The sequence below is a fragment of the Rana temporaria genome, chromosome 10, assembly GCF_905171775.1.
Source record: "Rana temporaria chromosome 10, aRanTem1.1, whole genome shotgun sequence".
In the NCBI taxonomy this organism is placed as follows: domain Eukaryota; kingdom Metazoa; phylum Chordata; class Amphibia; order Anura; family Ranidae; genus Rana; species Rana temporaria.
Genome location: NC_053498.1, coordinates 74,135,927 through 74,156,262, shown reverse-complemented (window position 1 = coordinate 74,156,262; position 20,336 = coordinate 74,135,927). Strand labels below are relative to the sequence as shown.

General features: G+C 45.5%; 1 protein-coding gene across 1 annotated transcript; it reads left to right on the top strand.

The window, feature by feature from the left end:
• The first annotated feature begins 275 nt into the window (after positions 1-275).
• REXO2 (RNA exonuclease 2) lies at positions 276-19,713 on the top strand. The gene is made up of 7 exons (XM_040325473.1): positions 276-552; positions 7,576-7,659; positions 12,732-12,809; positions 14,407-14,518; positions 15,748-15,856; positions 16,990-17,043; positions 19,366-19,713. The coding sequence occupies exons 1-7, from the start codon at positions 412-414 to the stop codon at positions 19,475-19,477; spliced, it is 690 nt and encodes a 229-aa protein (XP_040181407.1). The 5' UTR covers positions 276-411; the 3' UTR covers positions 19,478-19,713.
• The last annotated feature ends 623 nt before the right edge of the window (positions 19,714-20,336 follow it).

Sequence of the window (20,336 nt, the reverse complement as noted above, 5' to 3'; positions counted from 1 at the left end):
TAGTATTGGATAGGAGAGAAGATCAGCATTCATATACACTTTTACTTATCTGATATGCTGATCCTCCTCCATCACCCGATGCACTAAACCCGAGGACAATCAGCACGGAGCGCGCCCCCTCCCGGCCACTCTATACACGACACACTGCGCACACATCAATCTGTCCAACACAGCACTACTCCTCCCTCAGCCTCACTCCCACTGCCTGCATTCCATTGTCACGTGCCTGTTAGCCATTCGGGTGTCTCCCCTAAGCGGAGGGGGCGTGGCGACATGTGTGTGAGTTAGCGCTGCGTGGGTAAGGTGGGCCGGAGGAGACATTTCTCGTTCAGGGAAACGTGCGCATTGCCGGCTAATAGGATGGAGGAGGCGGCAATGTGCTGAGAGGAGCGGCCTCTTCCCGGGCTGGTGATGCTCGTGGCGCTCTGTGGTCGGAGGACGCTGGGCAGAGTTCATGGCTGGATGACCACGGCTTCCCATTTCCAGGGTGTCCGAGTGCGCAGGACCGCGTCACAAAGCATGGAGCAGCGCCTGGTGTGGGTGGACCTGGAGGTGAGCGGGAGCGGCTGTCAGTCAGTGAGGAGTAACGCTGAGCTCCGGGGCTGGGCGATCTTATATAGTTCTATGGATGGTGTCTGTGTGGGGCGGGGGGCTATGGGAGAGGACATCAAACTACACTGATCAACCCCCCCCAACTACTACACCGATCACCCCCCCCCCCAACTACTACACTGATCACCCCCCCCAACTACTACACTGATCACCCCCCCCCCCCAACTACCACACTGATCAACCCCCCAACTACTACACTGATCACACCCCCCAACTACTACACTGATCACCCCCCCAACTACTACACTGATCACCCCCCCAACTACTACACCGATCACCCCCCCAACTACTACACTGATCACCCCCCCAACTACTACACTGATCAACCCCCCCCAACTACTACACTGATCACCCCCCCAACTACTACACTGATCACCCCCCCAACTACTACACTGATCAACCCCCCCCAACTACTACACTGATCAACCCCCCCCAACTACTACACCGATCACCCCCCCCCCAACTACTACACTGATCACCCCCCCCCCCAACTACTACACTGATCACCCCCCCCCCCCCCAACTACCACACTGATCAACCCCCCCAACTACTACACTGATCACCCCCCCAACTACTACACTGATCACCCCCCCAACTACTACACTGATCACCCCCCCAACTACTACACTGATCACCCCCCCCCAACTACTACACTGATCACCCCCCCCCCCAACTACTACACTGATCACCCCCCCCCCCCCAACTACTACACTGATCACCCCCCCCCCCCAACTACTACACTGATCACCCCCCCCCCCCAACTACTACACTGATCACCCCCCCAACTACTACACTGATCACCCCCCCCCCAACTACTACACTGATCACCCCCCCAACTACTACACTGATCACCCCCCCAACTACTACACTGATCACCCCCCCCAACTACTACACTGATCACCCCCCCCAACTACTACACTGATCACCCCCCCAACTACTACACTGATCACCCCCCCAACTACTACACTGATCACCCCCCCCCCCCAACTACTACACTGATCACCCCCCCCCAACTACTACACTGATCACCCCCCCCAACTACTACACTGATCACCCCCCCCCCCCAACTACTACACTGATCACCCCCCCCCAACTACTACACTGATCACCCCCCCCAACTACTACACTGATCACCCCCCCCAACTACTACACTGATCACCCCCCCCAACTACTACACTGATCACCCCCCCCAACTACTACACTGATCACCCCCCCCCCCAACTACTACACTGATCACCCCCCCCCAACTACTACACTGATCACCCCCCCCCCAACTACTACACTGATCCCCCCCCCCCCCCAACTACTACACTGATCACCCCCCCCCCAACTACTACACTGATCACCCCCCCCTCAACTACTACACTGATCAACCCCCCCCAACTACTACACTGATCAACCCCCCCAACTACTACACTGATCACCCCCCCCCCCCCAACTACTACACTGATCACCCCCCCCCCCCCAACTACTACACTGATCACCCCCCCCCCCCCAACTACTACACTGATCACCCCCCCCCCCCCCCCAACTACTACACTGATCACCCCCCCCCCCCCCCAACTACTACACTGATCACCCCCCCCCCCCAACTACTACACATTGATCACCCCCCCCCCCCCAACTACTACACTGATCACCCCCACCCCCAACTACTACACTGATCACCCCCCCCCCAACTACTACACTGATCACCCCCCCCCCCCCCCAACTACTACACTGATCCCCCCCCCCCCCCCCAACTACTACACTGATGGGACTGGCTATGGGAGGAGACGGATCAGTGTATGTACTTGGTATGACACACGATCAGTCTCCCCTCCCCTGGGAGGGTTTATGTGTTCCTCTCACACATCCCGCTTCTCTCTCTGCCAATGAAAATCCACAATGTGTCTAAGAAACTGAAGAGGGAACACCAATGACATGAAAGTGCACACTTCCAGACGGGGCGCCGCAGCTCTTGCTGTGCAGACCCACCACCGGTAATAGAGTCTGCGTACCAGAAAAAATGGACTCGGGGGGAACATGCGTCCCGTGAGCCGAAGTGACACGTGTTATGACAAGTGACAGATCCTCAGGGGCTGTATATTATGGCCTCCGGAGAGACGAGATCCATATAATCCCCCGGAAGGAATGGAAACTCACAGCAATCAATTGTAATAGATACATAACGGCATTATCCATTCCTTCCTTATGAATCTATTTCACCGATGATGTATTTACAATTCCAGGAATGCTGTTCTCCCTGAAGAAGATATTCGAAACGCGTCAGCTCCAGCATTTTGGTTTACCACCTGTGTGGTCTCCATGTCTTTTCTATGATATTTTGTAATAAATTATATATTTTTAGATTTATATATATTTAATTCATTTTCATTGCCCATAAAATCCCAATTTCTATTTGAGGTAAAACTTTTTGTTGATTCGTTGGGGATGGTGTCACATGACTAGTCCATAGGAGTCCACGTTTTCTGGGCAATTGGTAGTTTGCATAAGATGGTTAGGAAGGAAGACATTCTTTGTTGCAACTTGCAGAATGCGACAAGGACACTGCATTCCAATAAAAGGGGGGGGGGGGGGAGGGGAACAAAAAGGCACTCACATTTGCCAACATCCGTAAATATGAATAGAAGAAAATTACTGCTGGAGGGCAGTGATTGGGCGGACTTTAAAGGCAAGACGGGAACAACAAAATTTAGAAAAAAATATATATTTATTACAAAAAATACAATACGTATCTAAAAAACCATATAAAATATGCATTAGGGTTGAAAATATCCTCTTGGCTACGTGTTTCGCCTTTGGGCTTCCTCAGGACGAGGTAGGATCATTTTTTGGCAGTAGAACATTAAATATTTAATTTATCGCAATGGTCGTCGGCACAGGCTATCCCCCGGGGCGTGAGATGTCATTTTCAGTTTGAGGTCTCTATGACCAAAACTTGTTGGCCATTCAGCATTGGACGATCTACTCTGGCTACCCTATATGGATGGAATTCCTACTGTGGTTCTGCTCTCTCTCTTTCCTGCCCCAGTTTTTATGGTTTTCTGGTTATTAGATTCACTTCCGATAAAGGATATGATGCAACCATGATCTCACATAGAGGAAATGTTTTCCTTCTGTTTGGCATTCCAAGCCCCTTTTTAAACTACGTATAAACGACTGATGAGATATCTGCGACTATAAGCGACCTGTGGTGCATTGGATGGCTGACGACCATTTCCATAAATGAAATATTTAATGTTCTACTGCCAAAAAATTCTCCTACCTCGTCCTGAGGAAGCCCTAAGGCGAAACTCGTAGACGAGAGGCTATTTTCAACCCTATTGCACATTTTATATGTTTTTTTTGGATACTTATTGTATTTTCTGTAATAAATAGATATTTTTTTTCTAAATGTTGTTGTTCCTGTCTTGCCTCTAAAGTCCGCCCAATCACTGCCCTCCAGCAGTAATTTTCTTCTATGCATTCCAGGCAAGATCAACAGGTATTTGCTGAAAAATGTTCTTGGATTAAAAAAAATAATTGGGCAGCTGCCACATCTAAGGACTGTAAGCTGCAATATATTTTCTTTGGGGTTTAGCTATCCTTTAATCTGATTTTAAATGAAAGCTTAGTTGGATTTTAAAAATGGCAAAGACTTGAGAGCAATTATTTGTGCCTTTTTAGTATAAATCAATAGTCAGCCTTATATTGGGTACTCACCAGGGGTGCCCTACCAGTGGCCCACGGAGCCCTCTGATGTGGCCAGCGACATCCTGTTCTGGGATGGGGGGGGGGGGTCACAACACTGATGTTCTGGGATGGGGGGGGGGGGGTCACAACACTGATGTTCTGGGATGGGGGGGGGGGGGGGCACAACACTGATGTTCTGGGATGGGGGGGGGGGGGGTCACAACACTGATGTTCTGGGACGGGGGGGGCACGACACTGATGTTCTGGGACGGGGGGGTCACGACGCTGATGTTCTGGGACGGGGGGGGGTCACGACGCTGATGTTCTGGGACGGGGGGGGTCACGACGCTGATGTTCTGGGACGGGGGGGGTCACGACGCTGATGTTCTGGGACGGGGGGGGTCACGACGCTGATGTTCTGGGACGGGGGGGGTCACGACGCTGATGTTCTGGGACGGGGGGGGTCACGACGCTGATGTTCTGGGACGGGGGGGGTCACGACGCTGATGTTCTGGGACGGGGGGGGGTCACGACGCTGATGTTCTGGGACGGGGGGGGGTCACGACGCTGATGTTCTGGGACGGGGGGGGGCACGACGCTGATGTTCTGGGACGGGGGGGGTCACGACGCTGATGTTCTGGGACGGGGGGGGGTCACGACGCTGATGTTCTGGGACGGGGGGGTCACGACGCTGATGTTCTGGGACGGGGGGGGTCACGACGCTGATGTTCTGGGACGGGGGGGGTCACGACGCTGATGTTCTGGGACGGGGGGGGTCACGACGCTGATGTTCTGGGACGGGGGGGGTCACGACGCTGATGTTCTGGGAGGGGGGGGGTCACGACGCTGATGTTCTGGGACGGGGGGGGGTCACGACGCTGATGTTCTGGGACGGGGGGGGTCACGACGCTGATGTTCTGGGACGGGGGGGGTCACGACGCTGATGTTCTGGGACGGGGGGGTCACGACGCTGATGTTCTGGGACGGGGGGGCGGTCACGACGCTGATGTTCTGGGACGGGGGGGCGGTCACGACGCTGATGTTCTGGGACGGGGGGGCGGTCACGACGCTGATGTTCTGGGACGGGGGGGGTCACGACGCTGATGTTCTGGGACGGGGGGGGTCACGACGCTGATGTTCTGGGACGGGGGGGCGGTCACGACGCTGATGTTCTGGGACGGGGGGGCGGTCACGACGCTGATGTTCTGGGACGGGGGGGCGGTCACGACGCTGATGTTCTGGGACGGGGGGGCGGTCACGACGCTGATGTTCTGGGACGGGGGGGGGGCGGTCACGACGCTGATGTTCTGGGACGGGGGGGGGCGGTCACGACGCTGATGTTCTGGGACGGGGGGGCGGTCACGACGCTGATGTTCTGGGACGGGGGGGCGGTCACGACGCTGATGTTCTGGGACGGGGGGGCGGTCACGACGCTGATGTTCTGGGACGGGGGGGCGGTCACGACGCTGATGTTCTGGGACGGGGGGGGCGGTCACGACGCTGATGTTCTGGGACGGGGGGGCGGTCACGACGCTGATGTTCTGGGATAGAGGGTCAGCAAACCCACAAGCTGGTCCCCATTGGTTTGCACAAAAGTTTTAGCGTCTAAAAAATAGGCAATAGATTTATGGCATTTTTATTAGTAATTGCAGTGATTTTTCTTTTTTTTCTTTTTTTTTAAGCTGGACTCAGGTGGACAGATCAGACACTTTTGGGACCAGTCACATTTATATAGCGATCAGAAAAATGCTAGGGGGTGATCAAGGGGTTAAGTGTTATCTCTGGGGGTGTACTGACTGGGAGTACAGAGAGATCGCTGTTCTTGATCACTAGGAACAGACGATCTCTCTGCTCCCCTGTCAGAACGGGGATCTGTTTGTTTACGTTGACATATCCCCTTTCTGGCTCGTTTATAACTATGGCGGCTGGTCGGCAAGTGGCTAATAAGAAATTTGGGGTTTGTCGTTTGTGTGGGTTTATAATTTGATCGAATCTGTTGAGAATTCGGGATGCTATCATGAGGCATACAAGAATCTACAGCACTATTTTGGAACTCTCTAGCTCCTGGGCTCAATAGATAAATAGTTCAGCCCTGTGAGGCTCAAAATAAAGACATGGACGGCAGTGAAATGGTTAAAGTCTAACTAAAGAGATTTTTATTTAGTTGTGGATAGAGTGGAGAGGGATTAGAACACCTGTCAGGTTTTTATTGCTGCCTGTGCCCCTGTTAGTGAGACTCACGCTTTCTATTTGTCCCGTTTCCCATTATCATTGAAAGTAAAAGAAAATCCCACATTTTGGGTTGTCCCCAGGAAAGTAATAGAGGAAATCTTACAATGGGGGCACACCAGGATTTCCTTACTTCCTCTCACGTCCTATTGTAGCTATGGGATAGGAAGTCAAGGTAAATCTCCCCAATGGGACACAGATGGGGGAGGGACAACTGACAGGTTATAACCAGGGGTTGACCGATTATCGGCGCGGCAGAGATTCACTTTTTTTTAAGTATCCGTTACAAACTAAGAGCTCTTTCACACTGCCAGCGGGCCGCGTTGGTAGTATTTTTTTTTGCAGACATTCCAATGGATCACGTTACTGTACAGTAGCACAACGCGCCACGCTGCTGTGCAGTGACATGAATGAAGTGTCACGTTGCACTTCAAATACATTTGACACAAGAAAAAGGTAAACTGTGTAATTCACTGAAACGCATATTACCCCTCCCCTAGGGGTAAGACCCCACATCTCTGCTCCAGGCTGGACAGCGTGAGATCGGGAAAAAATAATTGACCGATCTCATGCTGACGGCCGCCATCGCGGCTTTGTTTACTTCCGGGTACGGATGACCGGCGGAATCTCTATGGTCCTCATCCGGCGCCGGCCGTTTCGTTCTCCGGGCCCTTGATGGCACAGGAGAGAGGAGAAGCACCCCTCCCGTCGCCTGTAAAAACGATCAAGCGGCGGAACTGCTACTATGATCGTTCTTATGGTGCCCAGAATCGCTGGCAGAAAAGGAGGATATCTGAATGATGGCAGTAGCTGCAGGCATCATTCAGATATCCCCCCCCCCCCCTAAAGTCCAGGATGTCATGTGACGTCCAGAGGTAGGGAAGTGGTTAAACCTGTTTATATCAGATTGCGTTAGCATAATCATTTTGTAATTTTAATATACTGTGTGTGTGTGTGTGTGTGTGTGTGTGTGTGTGTGTGTGTGTGTGTGTGTGTGTGTATCCCTATCTCTATCCCCAATCATTTTCTAACACACTTCATATTTTTCTTGTACTACAGATGACTGGATTGGATATTAAAAATGACCAAATAATTGAGATGGCTTGTATAATAACAGATTCTGAGCTCAATATCCTTGCTGAGGTAGGTATTGGTGACCACCAAGGTTGGCCTGGATTACAAGGGGGGGGCCTGTAACCCAGACTTTATATTTATTATCTTTCTATACTGTTGCTTTATATATAACATTGGTGATGATGCAATTAAAGCGGGGGTTCACCCCAAAAAATTTTTTAACATTACATTCAGGTTTTTTTTTTTTTTTTTTTTTTTTTAATCCTTGCCGTACATACCGTTTTATCTACATTTTCACCGCGGCTTCCGGGTATGTAATCTGCGGGACTGGGCGATCCTAATTGATTGACATGCTTCCGACCAGCGCATACAGCGCGTCACCGAAAGAAGCCGGACTGCGAGTCGGCTCTATACAGCGCCTGCGCACCGACGTTCGGCTTCTTTCGGCAACTCGTGGCGCGCTGTATGCGCCAGTCGGAAGCATGTCAATCAATTAGGAACGCCCAGTCCCGCAGATTATACCCGGAAGCCGCGGTGAAAATGTACATAAAACGGTATGTACGGCAAGGATTTAAAAAAAAACAGCCTAATGTCATTATCACAACTCGGCTGAATGTAATGTTAAACATTTTTTTTGGGGTGAACCCCCACTTTAATGACATATGAAAACCCGTTTTCTTATAGCTCCATAAAATCATAGCCTTGTATGTACGGCCTGAACGCAGAGGATGTCCTGCTCTTGGTAATACGTTTTTTTTTGTTTTTTCTGCAAAAAAAATAGCAACATTTAGGGCTGCAAATAACGATTATTTTCATAGCCAATTTATTGTTTTGATTAATCTGTTAATAACCTTCAAAAAAAGTGTGGCCATATAGTGTCTTCCTTCAAAAAAAAAAAAATATTTTAAGAATGTTTGTTCGGTTTTCTAATTGTCAGTGGGGTCAAATCGACGTTCGTTTTCAACCACAGTGATGGAGAAGTTTAGAAATAATAGAGAACTTGATGAAAGGAATTTTCAGACAGTATATGTGGTTTTTGTTCAGAAATTACATTCATTTTAAAACTAAATGTTAAAAGCAAGTGAAAATTTTCAAACTAAGATTTTTTTTGTATTATAATATTAACAGTAGTGATTATTTGCTCTTTTTTGTACTAAAAAGGGCTTATTGTGTGTTTTTTTTTATTTTATTAACCCATTGTTACTGGCCGATTAATCAATTATGAAAATAGTAATCGATTATGAAATTAATCGATTAGTTGTCGATTTAATTGATTAGTTGTTTCCTCCCTAGCAACATTGCTACTTGCCTTAGGCCCTTTTTTCGCATAGGCTTTCCGTGTCTGTTTTTCATCCATCTGTTGACAGATGAATATTGAACCCTACGGACTAAGATGCTATTAAAGTTCATGTAAAGGCAAGTGTCCCAATACTTTTGGTAATATACAGTGCCTTGAAAAAGTATTCATTTTGTCATGTTACAGCCAAAAATATAAATTTTATTTTATGTGATAGACCAACACAAAGTGGCACATAATTGTTAAGTGGAACGAAAATTATAAAGTTTTCAAAATGTTTTACAAACATGTGGAGTATGTTTTGTATTCAGCCCCCTTTACTCTGATGCCCCTAACTAAAATCTAGTGTAACCAATTGTCTTCAGAAGTCACCTAATTAGTAAATAGAGTCCACCTGCGTGTAATTTAATCTCGGCATAAATACAACTGTTCTGTGAAGCCCTCAGAGGTTTGTTAGTGAACAAACAGCATCATGAAGAAAGACCAAGGAACACACCAGACATGTCAGGGATAAAGTTGTGGAGAAGTTTAAACAAGCTTTGAACCATTTATGGAGCACAGTTCAATCCATCATCCGTAAATAGAGTATGGCACAACTGCAAACCTACCAAGACATTGCCTTCCACCTAAACTGACAGGCTGGGAAAGGAGAGCATTAATCAGAAGCAGTCAAGAGGCCCCTTTGTAACTCTGGAGGAGCTGCAGAGATCCACAGCTCAAGTGGGGGAATCTGTCTACAGGACAACTATTAGTCGTGCACTCCACAAATCTGGCCTTTATGGAAGAGTGACAAGAAGAAAGCCATAAGAGTCCCGTTTGCAGTTTGTGAGAAGCCATGTGGGGGACACAGCAAACATGTGGAAGAAGGTGCTCTGGTCAGATGAGACCAAAATATAATTTTTGGGCCTTAAAGCAAAATTCTATGTGTGCCAGAAAACCAAGACTGCACATCACCCTGAACACACCATCTCCACTGTGAAACATGGTGGTGGCAGCATGTAGGCATGCTTTTCTTCAGGTACAGGGAAAGCTGGTCAGTCGATGGGGAAAATGGATGGAGCCAAATCTTAGAAGAAAACCTGTTAGGCCCCGTACTCACGACCAAACATGTCTGCTGAAACTGGTCCGCGGACCAGTTTCAGCAGACATGTTTGGCCGTGTGTAGGCCCGAGCGGACCATTTTAGGGCGGATCGGACAGGTTTCCAGCGGACAACTGTTTCCTGGACTTGCTTTAAAACAGTCCGCTGGAAACCTGTCCGCCCGACATCTACGGTCGTCTGTACAGACCTACCGTACATGTCCGGCCGCCCGCCATCCCTCGCATGCGTCGAATGACTTTGACGCATGCGTGGAAGCATTTAAAAGGCAGGCCCGCCCACGTCGCCGCGTCATCACCGCGGACACGCCCCCCGTATTATTTACGCGCAGAGTTTTGTTCGATGGTGTGTATAGCCATCAAACAGAAGTCCCCGGGCAGACATGTCCGATGGAAACGGTCCGCGGACCGGTTTCATCGGACATGTCTGCTCGTGAGTACAAGGCCTAAGAGTCTGCAAAAGACTTGAGACTGGGGCGGAGGTTCACCTTCCAGCAGGAAGCTGGACCCTAAACATACAGCCAGAGCAACAATAGAATGGTTTAGATCAAAGCATATTGATGTGTTAGAATGGCCCAGTCAAAGTCCAGACCTAAATCACATTGAGAATCTGTCTCAAGACTTGAAAATTGCTGTTCAGTTGCTCTCCATCCAATCTGACAGAGCTTGAGGTATTTTGCAAAGAAGAATGGGCAGAAATGTCACTCTCTAGATGTGCAAAGCTGATAGAGACATCCCCAAAAAGACTTGCAGCTGTAATTGCCGTGACAGGTAGTTCTACAAAGTATTGACTCAAAGGGGCTGAATACAAATGCACGCCACACTTTTCACATATTTATTTGTAAAAACCTTTTGAAAACCATTTATAATTTTCCTTACACTTCACAATTATGTGCCACTTTGTGTTGGTCTATTACATAAAATCCCAATAAAATACATTTTACATTTTTGGTTGTAACATGACAACTTGTGGAAAATTTTCAAGGGGTATGAATACTTTATCAAGGCACTGTAGTGTATGTGGCATTGCTGCGAATGTTGGGAGCAGGAGAATTTATTTTTATATGTGTGTGTGTGTATGTATAATTATACATTTTTATTATTAATTTGATAAAAATAAAAAATTCAGTAGATGTCCATTACCATCTACTACCAAATGAAAGCCCAATATGTTTTGGGGGGGGGGGGGGGAGATATAATCCACCTGGATACACAAAGTAGTTGGTGATATGTACGGTTATACTAACACATGTCAAAGTTGTGCTTGGGCATTAACATTTGTTTTACCCTTAGACGGGAAGGGGTTAAGTTGCCTTTTTCTAAATGGGGGGGGGGGGGGGGGGGAGTCACATTTTCATGGAGTTTGTTAAAGTATTTTTATAAGTTCAATCACCAAAATATCAGCTAAGCCGACGTGCCAGTTCCCACAGGAGCGACTTGGCCGCCTGTCAAGTTGCGCTCCGTTCTGTACTATGGAACTGTTCTAATAGAAGCGACTCAAGTCGCTCCGACTTAGAAAAAGGTTCTTGTGCGACTTGCATTGACTTCAATACAGAAGTCATTTTGCAAGTCGTGTGCAGATCGCCTTGCAGAGTCGCGTGGCAAGTCATGCTGCCCCTGTGTGAACCGGCACTAAATGTGTTTGTTTTATAAATATATCATTTTAAATATTTATAGTTCTACAACATTCATTGGGAAATAATGGTGATTTTGCAATGGCACTTCTTGTTTTGTTCCAATTGGTAACTCTGAGTGGCCCTGTTAACACACATGGCACAGACTTTGTCTGCAATTGTCACCAGTGCAGTCATTGCTGGCTTGTATACATGACAAAGTGCTTGCAGTAGAGTCTTAAGCAGTGGAATGTAATAAAGCAGGGGTGCCCAACAGTGGCCCATGGAGCCCTCTAATGTGGCCCATGACCTCCTTCTCTGGGATGGCGGGTTTGCAAAAGCCGATGCTTCATGTATAGCGCCAACTCCTGTCACAGGCAGATTGATACCAAATGCTCTCTGCCTGGGACAGCAACAGCTGGTGATACCTGAATGGAATACTATTATTAAAGGCAAGCTTAATACCAACATCTGTTCTGCAGTGGTTACTGGGCTGTTTTCAAACTGATCTGCAGAGCAGAACACCAGCGGGTTACCTGCACTGAGCCATAGACTTCTGTTATTAGCTGAGGGTTGGTGCTCTTCAGAAAGTTCACCACACCTGCAGGATATAATTGAAGTCTATGGCAAAGTGCAGCTAACCCACAGGAAAGCCAGAGGTGCACTGTGCTGCACCCGCCATCTGGGTAAACCACAGCGTATCAGTGTGAAAGCATCTTTGTCACGGTTGGTCCAACCCAATCGGACCCTCCGTTCACATCTATTGAGCCAAAGATGTAAATGGACTTGTGTTCATCTAAAAAAACAAAACACAGAAGGGGGATCATTTCCGTTCCACCTGGGAAGATCGGAGGGCCAATAGAGTAGAGTGGGCTGTGTTCCTCTCTGCCATGCAGAGTGGACATGGACCTGTCATCTGCCCGCTCCGCTTATTGTGGACCCTGACCGGTTACCAAGTCGCTTAAGTGGCCCTCGCTCTTCAAAAGGTTGGGCACCCCTGTAATAAAGGTATAATAAAGGTATAAACCATTTTATTTGTTTAAAAAGGCAATCATGTATAACATACAGCTTTAGCAAACTGTCATTCATTAGACTTTGCATTTTACATGTATTTTACCTTTCTGTTAATTACAGGGTCCTAACTTGATCATTAAGCAACCTGATGAGTTGCTGGACGGCATGTCTGAATGGTGCATAGAACATCATGGAAAGGTAAGATTCATATGTTGTCTCTGAGGCACACAATTCTAGGGCAGTGCCTTGGCCTAATGAAGTCCAAACATGACTTGGGGTTATTATGTCATTCGAAAGAAAATAAACTTCACCTGCATACACTATTTTCTAGGTACCGGGGGGGGGGGGGGGGGGGGAGCAAAGGGTAATACCGTTCAGTGACAGCTCTAAGATGGTGGGGCCCAGCAGCAGTCTTGAGGCTTTTGGATAGAAAATAATTTTGGATGCCTACACAAAAGATTCTTCAAGTTTTTTTAAAGGATAAGTTCAGCTTTGGGAATGTGTTACATGCTCCACCCATTTTTAGGGTGGCACATGTAACCTGTTCCCACTGCTGCAGCCGCATCGTATGAGGAAGCAGAAAAGCTGACACATCTACAGGAGACCTGCATGGCACCAGTGATCTACTGATCTCTGGTGCCATGCTTTTACAGGCCCCTGCAACAAAAAATAATAAATGCACATTTTTTTTTTTTTCCCCTGCCAAAAAATTTGCATTTTTTTTTTTTTTCCCCAAGTGAACTTATCCTTTATGAAATATGCTAAACATGCATAATAATATGGATTAAAAAACAAAATGTCCTAGAACACTGGTCATCAACCCTGTCCTCAGAGCCCACTAACAGGCCAGGTTTTATGTATTACCTTGGGGAGATGCAGACTAGAATACTGCCATTTACCGAGCAGCAAAATCTTTTATTCAAGGTGTTTCTTGAATTGGTCACCCTTGCAGCACCCTGTGCTTCTTTGGGATATACATTTGACTCTCTGCCTTGCAGAACCCATCAGGTAAGTCTCTCTTTTTTCAAAGATCTCTTCCTGCAAAGTGGTCATCATGTCTGTCAGACATGCCTTTTCTACCCAAGGTGGTGTCTAGCCCTAAAGTTATACTAAAGTCTTGTTTTTTTTTTTTCTTCTGTTAAATAACAAACGTCCTATTTACGTCTGTGCAGGGATTTTGCTTTTTGATTGTGCTTTTGGCACTTTTTTGCTACAGGATTGAGGCATGCTGATATTAAAAGGTGTTATCCTGGACTTGGAGTATTTTTTTTCAGTGTCTAATCTACCCTGTAGGTGGCAGTATAACCTGAAGAAAAAAAGTTTTACAGTTATTACAGAATTTTTTTTTTTTTTTTTTTTAACAATAGTTTTTTATTGAAAGTATTTACTTAACAGTACAGATTAAAATTGTCATATTAATCCTTAGTAACCAACCGCGTTACCTTGGTTCATAAAATTGTTCTTATAACAGTACAGTACTTGGTAGCCTGTACCAGCCTACCCCTATTGGGTTCAATCTGTAGGCATGGATAGGCCTCAAATTGAGCCAACTAATCCTGTTTTTGAGCATATAAACTTTGTGGAATGATGTTGGCCATGATGGTTATAAACAACTTCATGCGTTAGAGTGATTTGATGAATATGGAGGATAAGTAATGGTTTTAAAACAATGCTTTTAACATTTTTACAATCTTCTGTAGGGATTAATAGTATTTTTAAAATGGTTTAACCTGATTTTATTTTATTTTTTCTTTAAATCAATGATCATGTTGATTTTTCTTTCTTCTCATTACAGTCTGGCCTTACTCAGGCAGTACGGGACAGTAAGATATCTTTACCACAAGCAGAGTACGAGTTTCTCTCCTTTATCAGACAGCACACACCTCCTGGTGTCTGCCCTCTAGCTGGTAGGTGTTTTTTTGTTTTTGTGCATTTGTTGATATGTGAACGTAAACATGGCAAAAACATTTGAATTGGGGCAGTACAGTAAAACGAGATCAAAGCGAAAAGACACTAAATGTTCACATATGTGAGTATAATTATAGGTCCAGCTACCTTGTGGTGAGAGGCTATGGGTACCAAGAAGGTACAAAAGGCCACTGCCATTTATCATCAAAAAAATAGAATGACCGTGGCCATATACCATAACGTTCCTTAGTTAGATTTGTCCATATCTTTATTTTCACAGGGTTGTGTGTGTGTGTGTGTGTGTGTGTGTGTGTGTGTAGGCACAGGATCCTGTGTCTCCGTGCGCCCCCACCTCCCCCGCCACATGATCGCGGCGGGCCCAAGGCGGCCAGTAATTCAGGCCGTGGCTTTGCAGCCTTGTGAAGGCCCAAGCTTACTTCTGTGACCTGGCGCCATCTGGTGGTGGCCGTTGGCATTACAAGTAAAACAGCTGTTCTTAAAGTGTTTTTTCACTGCCATCTCCTTCCCTCTAATTAGAACCCCCAAACAGTATATATATTTTTTTATTCTAACACCCTAGACAATAAAATGGCGGTCCTTGCAATACTTTCTGTCACACCGTATTTGCTCAGCGGTCTTGCAAGCGCACTTTTTTTGTGGAAAAAAATACACTTTTTTTAAATAAAAGAATAAGACAACAGTAAAGTTATCCCAACTTTTTTTTTTTATGTTGTGAAAGATAATGTTACGCCGAGTAAATTGATACCCAACATGTCACTCTTCAAAATTGCGTCCGCTCGTGGAATGTTGTCAAACATTTACCCTTTAAAATCTCAATAGGTGACGTTTAAAATATTGTACAGGTTGCATGTTTTGAGTTAGAGGAGGTCTAGGGCTAGAATTATTGCTCTCGCTCAAACGATCGCGGCGATACCTCACGTGTGGTTTGAATACCGTTTACATATGCGGGCGCTACTCACGTATGTGTTCGCTTCTGCGCGTGAGCTCGGCGGGGCGGGGCACTTTTTCTAACTTTTTTAGCTGGCTCCTAGATTCCAAGCAAATTTGACAAACCCTGTCTTATGGTATTTAAATTACAATAATTATCCTTGTTTTAAAGCTTTGTGAATTGACCTTAATATTTGAGTAAACCGTATTATGTCACCTAAAATGTTCAGCTACCCAATTATTTCAATTGTTTTTTATCTTTTTAATACTCTCTCTTCAGGGAACTCGGTGCACGTGGATAAAGTATTTCTGAACAAATATATGCCTCAGTTTATGAGACATTTGCATTACAGGATCGTTGATGTGAGCACTGTAAAGGAACTATGCAGGTAAAAGCTAGAGGATTCCTCCTTTGATTAGTTTTTATAGCGGTTCTCTGGGCTCAGAATACAACAAAATCCCAGCATTTCTAAAACCACCAAGAACCCCTTCTACTAAAATAGATAACATAATATCATTTTTATTTATTTTTTTCCCTTTTCTCCCTACCGACATTTCTTGATTTCTTGCTGCATCTTCATTGTGAAGCAGCCTCAGAAGAAGCTTGGTGTTCACCCTTTCATTTTATTTTCTTTAAAGATGAACTAACGCTGTACAATCTCCCGAACCCCCCAGTCCCTGCTGTACTTGCCCTGAGGAATGATGGGACGTGTGTGTGTGTGTCTCCCCCCCCCCCCCCCCGCATTTGGATGCATTAAAGGAGAAGTCCAGCCCAAGCTTTTTGGGCTGTGCTTCTCCTCTGGGTCACAGGAGTGCAATTAATTTTCCACTCCTCCTGTGGGCCATTTTCAGCAGAGAGCTTTCTGAAGTCTGCTCTCCGCTGATGCCATCAGTCGGGGCACCGCGTCATTCTGACTTCCAAGTCTGGATCTGCCAGCTGCCCTGATTGATGGCAGTCTCAGCGTGTCGCTTAGATGGCCGCTCCCCGCCCCTCTACTGCTCAGCGCTCCAATGAGCAGTAGAGGAGAACGATGCTGACTCATAGTCAGCATCGCTATGCTCAGGGAGGCGTGAGAACTGAGCCATCGGTATTGTTTGGTAGCTCGGTTCTCAATGCAGAGACACTGGGGGACAGCTGAAGCATCTGTGTGATGCCGCATTCACCGAGGTAAGTATGATTAGGGAAGAAAAACTAAAACCTTTACTTATTTTAATTCATTACTGAAACACTGTAAATGGACCCTTTAAAAAACAAAAAACGAGCATGAGTATATCCAGGTTTCCTGACAGTTAAAATGCACCTGCTTGTAACGAGTAGTGACAATGACAGCCCTGAAATGGGGGGAAAAGCTTAAACTTTTTTTGTCCCAGGGAGCCTCGCCCTCTTTCTTGTCCTGGTGTCTTGGGAATAAAAAAAGTAAGGAAATCGCCCAGTGGTATCACAGATGGCAAAAATAATATGGCAGCAGTTCTAATTCAATGTTTTATATATAATTTATTTTATATATTTTTACTTTTTTAGGCGCTGGTATCCCGTGGATTATGAACGTGCATTCAAGAAAGCATCTTCACATAGGTAAGTACCGTTTTTATCACGGTATTGCGCGCACCTGCGTATAGCGCGCACCCCCAACCTAGATGGGACATTTTAGAAAAAAAAAAATACTTGGTTTGAATGCCCCTCGTTGGTGTCTTGCCCGGCGTCCATCGGCGGCCTTGTCCGGTCCGGCGTCCGTCATCGGCCTCGGTGGTGTCCTCCCGCGCTGTCTCAGTCGAATCCCTGCTTCCCGCGCTGAGTTTGAACTGCGCCGCCGACATATACCGAGCGCAGTACACTCGGGCACGCTCGGCTTCTCATGCATAAAGGCTAGGAGGCGTCAGAGCGTGGCCGCGAACGAAGCAAAGCCTGGCCGAATGTACCTGAGTGTACTGCACTCGGTGTATGTCGGTGGCGCAGTTCAAACTCAGCGCGGGTATCGGCGTATATCGCGCACCCACGATTTTGCCCTGATTTTAAGGGCAAAAAAGTGCGTGGTATATGCCGATTCAATACGGTTTTTGAAAAAATAAATAAAATTAAAACACATTTTTAGAGCTATGTATTTAGTTATTCTTTCCATACGTATAAATGTAAAATCTCTTTTTTTTTTTCCCTCAATGTATAACTGATATCCACTAGTGCTTCATGCATAAATCCATTGGATCAGTTTTGTATGTATGTGTGTGTGTATATGTATATATATATGTATATGTATGTATATATATATATATATATATATATATATATATATATATATATATGTGTGTGTGTGTGTGTGTGTGTGTGTGTGTATGTATATATATATATATATATATATATATATATATATATATATATATATATATATATATATATATATATATATATATATATATATATATATATATATATATATATATATATATATATATATATATATATATATACACACACACACACACACACACACACACACACACACACACACACACACACACACACACACACACACACACACACACACACACATATGTATATGTGTGTGTGTGTAGGTTTAGTATAAAACGGAGTAAACTTAAAAGGGAACCCTAAAGCCCTGTACACACGATCGGTTTGTCTGATGAAAACTGACCAATGGACCGTTTTCATGTTTTAAAATTTTCCTAATGGATAAAAAACTGATAGATAAAAACGATCGTCTGTGTGGAACTCCATCGGAGAAAAATCCACGCATGCTCAGAATCAAGTCAACGCATGCTTGGAAGCATTGAACTTAATTTTTCTCTGAACGTCGTATTGTTTTACGTCACCGTGTTGGACACAGTCGGATTTTTGACTGATGGTGTGTAGGCAAGACTGATGAAAGTCAGCTCCATCAGATATCTGATGAAAAAATCGATTGGATTAGATTCCATCAGATATCTGATCGTGTGTACAGGGCTTTAGATATTTCTCTACTTAAAGCAAAAATACAACATAATTGAAGTGCCCTTAGGATTTATGTAAACTCCAATAAAGGATACATAGCTGGTGAGGTTGAAAAGACCCAAGTCCAACCTGTATGTGTGCTTTTATGTTAATGGTACATTGTATATCCCTGTATTTTGTGGTCGTTTAGGTGACCATCTAATAGTTTTTTGAAGTCATCGATGCTCCCCTCTGAAACCATTGCTTGTGGAAGAGAATTCCACATCCTTACCGCTCTTACAGTAAAGATCCCTCTTCGCAGTTTAAGGTTAAACCGCTTCTCTTCTAATTTTAGTGAATGGCTGTTTGTGTTTGCTTGCAGCAGCTTGGCATTGCATGCCATTGTTGAGCCTGTCATCTGTTTTATCAATTTCGCTTGCGCAGAAAAGTTTTATCCCTATTGTGGGGTCACCAGTGTGGTATTTGTAAATTGAAATTGTATCCCCTCTCAAGCGTCTCTTCTCCAGAGAGAATACGTTCAATGCTTGCAGTCTTTCCCCATAGCTGAGGTCCTCCGGTCCCTTTTATTAGCTGTTTGGGTACAACGGCGCAATTGTCAGTTAAAGCGACGCAGTCCCGTATCGCAAAAAAATGGCCTGGCCATTAAGGGGGAAAATCCTTCTGGACCTTAAGTGGTTAATGCATTGCAATATTCTGTTGGCTTTGCTTGCAGCATGTTGGCATTGCATGCTATTGCTGAGCCTATCGTCTACGAAGATCCCCCCCCCCCCCCCCCCCCAGTGAGTAGATTGCTTTCATATTTTTGGCAATTTTAAAAATGTAGTTGGGTATTCCTTCTGCCTGGTGCTCTTTGATCTTTTATGTGGTTTAGGCGGATCTCCACCTCTCAATGGCTGCTTGTCCTAGCTCTACATTAAACGATTTTTTGTTTTTTTGTTTTTTACTTTTCAGGGCTCTGGATGATATCATAGAGAGCATCAAGGAACTTCAGTTTTACAGAGCAAACATTTTCAAGAAGAATGAAACAAACCACATAGACAACGGAAGAAATCTTCAGAGCTAATTTTGCAGTTGTATCTCGGCAGTGAATATTGTCCCTGTGCTTCTTCATCAGAAATGCTATTGTATGAGCAGCTGGAAGGGTTGATAATGTTACGATGATATAGCAGTAATGGGAAAAATTGGGATATGTTTTACATGTTTAACAAAGGTGTTTCCTTTTTTTTATTTTTTATTTGTTGCTTTCAATAAAATATCAATTTAAACTTGTAAAATGCAAGTTAAATATTTGAACAGCAATGCGTCTTGTGTTGCCATATTTACTTAAATAAGGAGAAATCCATTTCTAGTCTGTTTTTTTTTTTTTTTTTTTTTTTTTTTTTTTCTTTCTTTCTTTCTTTCTTTCTTTCTTTCTTTGATATCATTAGTTCTCTAATTCTTGTGGAATATGAGAGCTCTAATCCCACTTCTTTGCAAAATCTTCCCACCCTCCCCTTCTATTCCCTGTTCTCTTGAAGCTTAAAGGGATTGTAAACGATCACCTTGTAAAACAACCCATTCTGTCTAAAATATTTGTGTGTGTATGTGTGATATATATATATATATGGCGTTAACACAAACCCATGTTAACGCCGTCAATTTTTTTTATCGCGCGATTAACGAGGCGGCGTTCGGGGGTTATACCAGGCATCATCCCGGTACCGTTGTTTAGAGCCGGCGATCGGCTATCCAAACATAACAACCGATGCGGCTAAAAGCCGCTCGGTTGTTATGCCGGAGGAGCGGGAGTGGACATCCCCCCCCCCCCCCCCCTCCCGCTGCCTTTCGCCGCTCTGACCGGGCCTCCCGTCCCACCGGGAGACCCGATCCTCCTTCCGCCGCGTTCTGTGTCCAGGCGGAGACTGACACTAAGCCGTAAACGG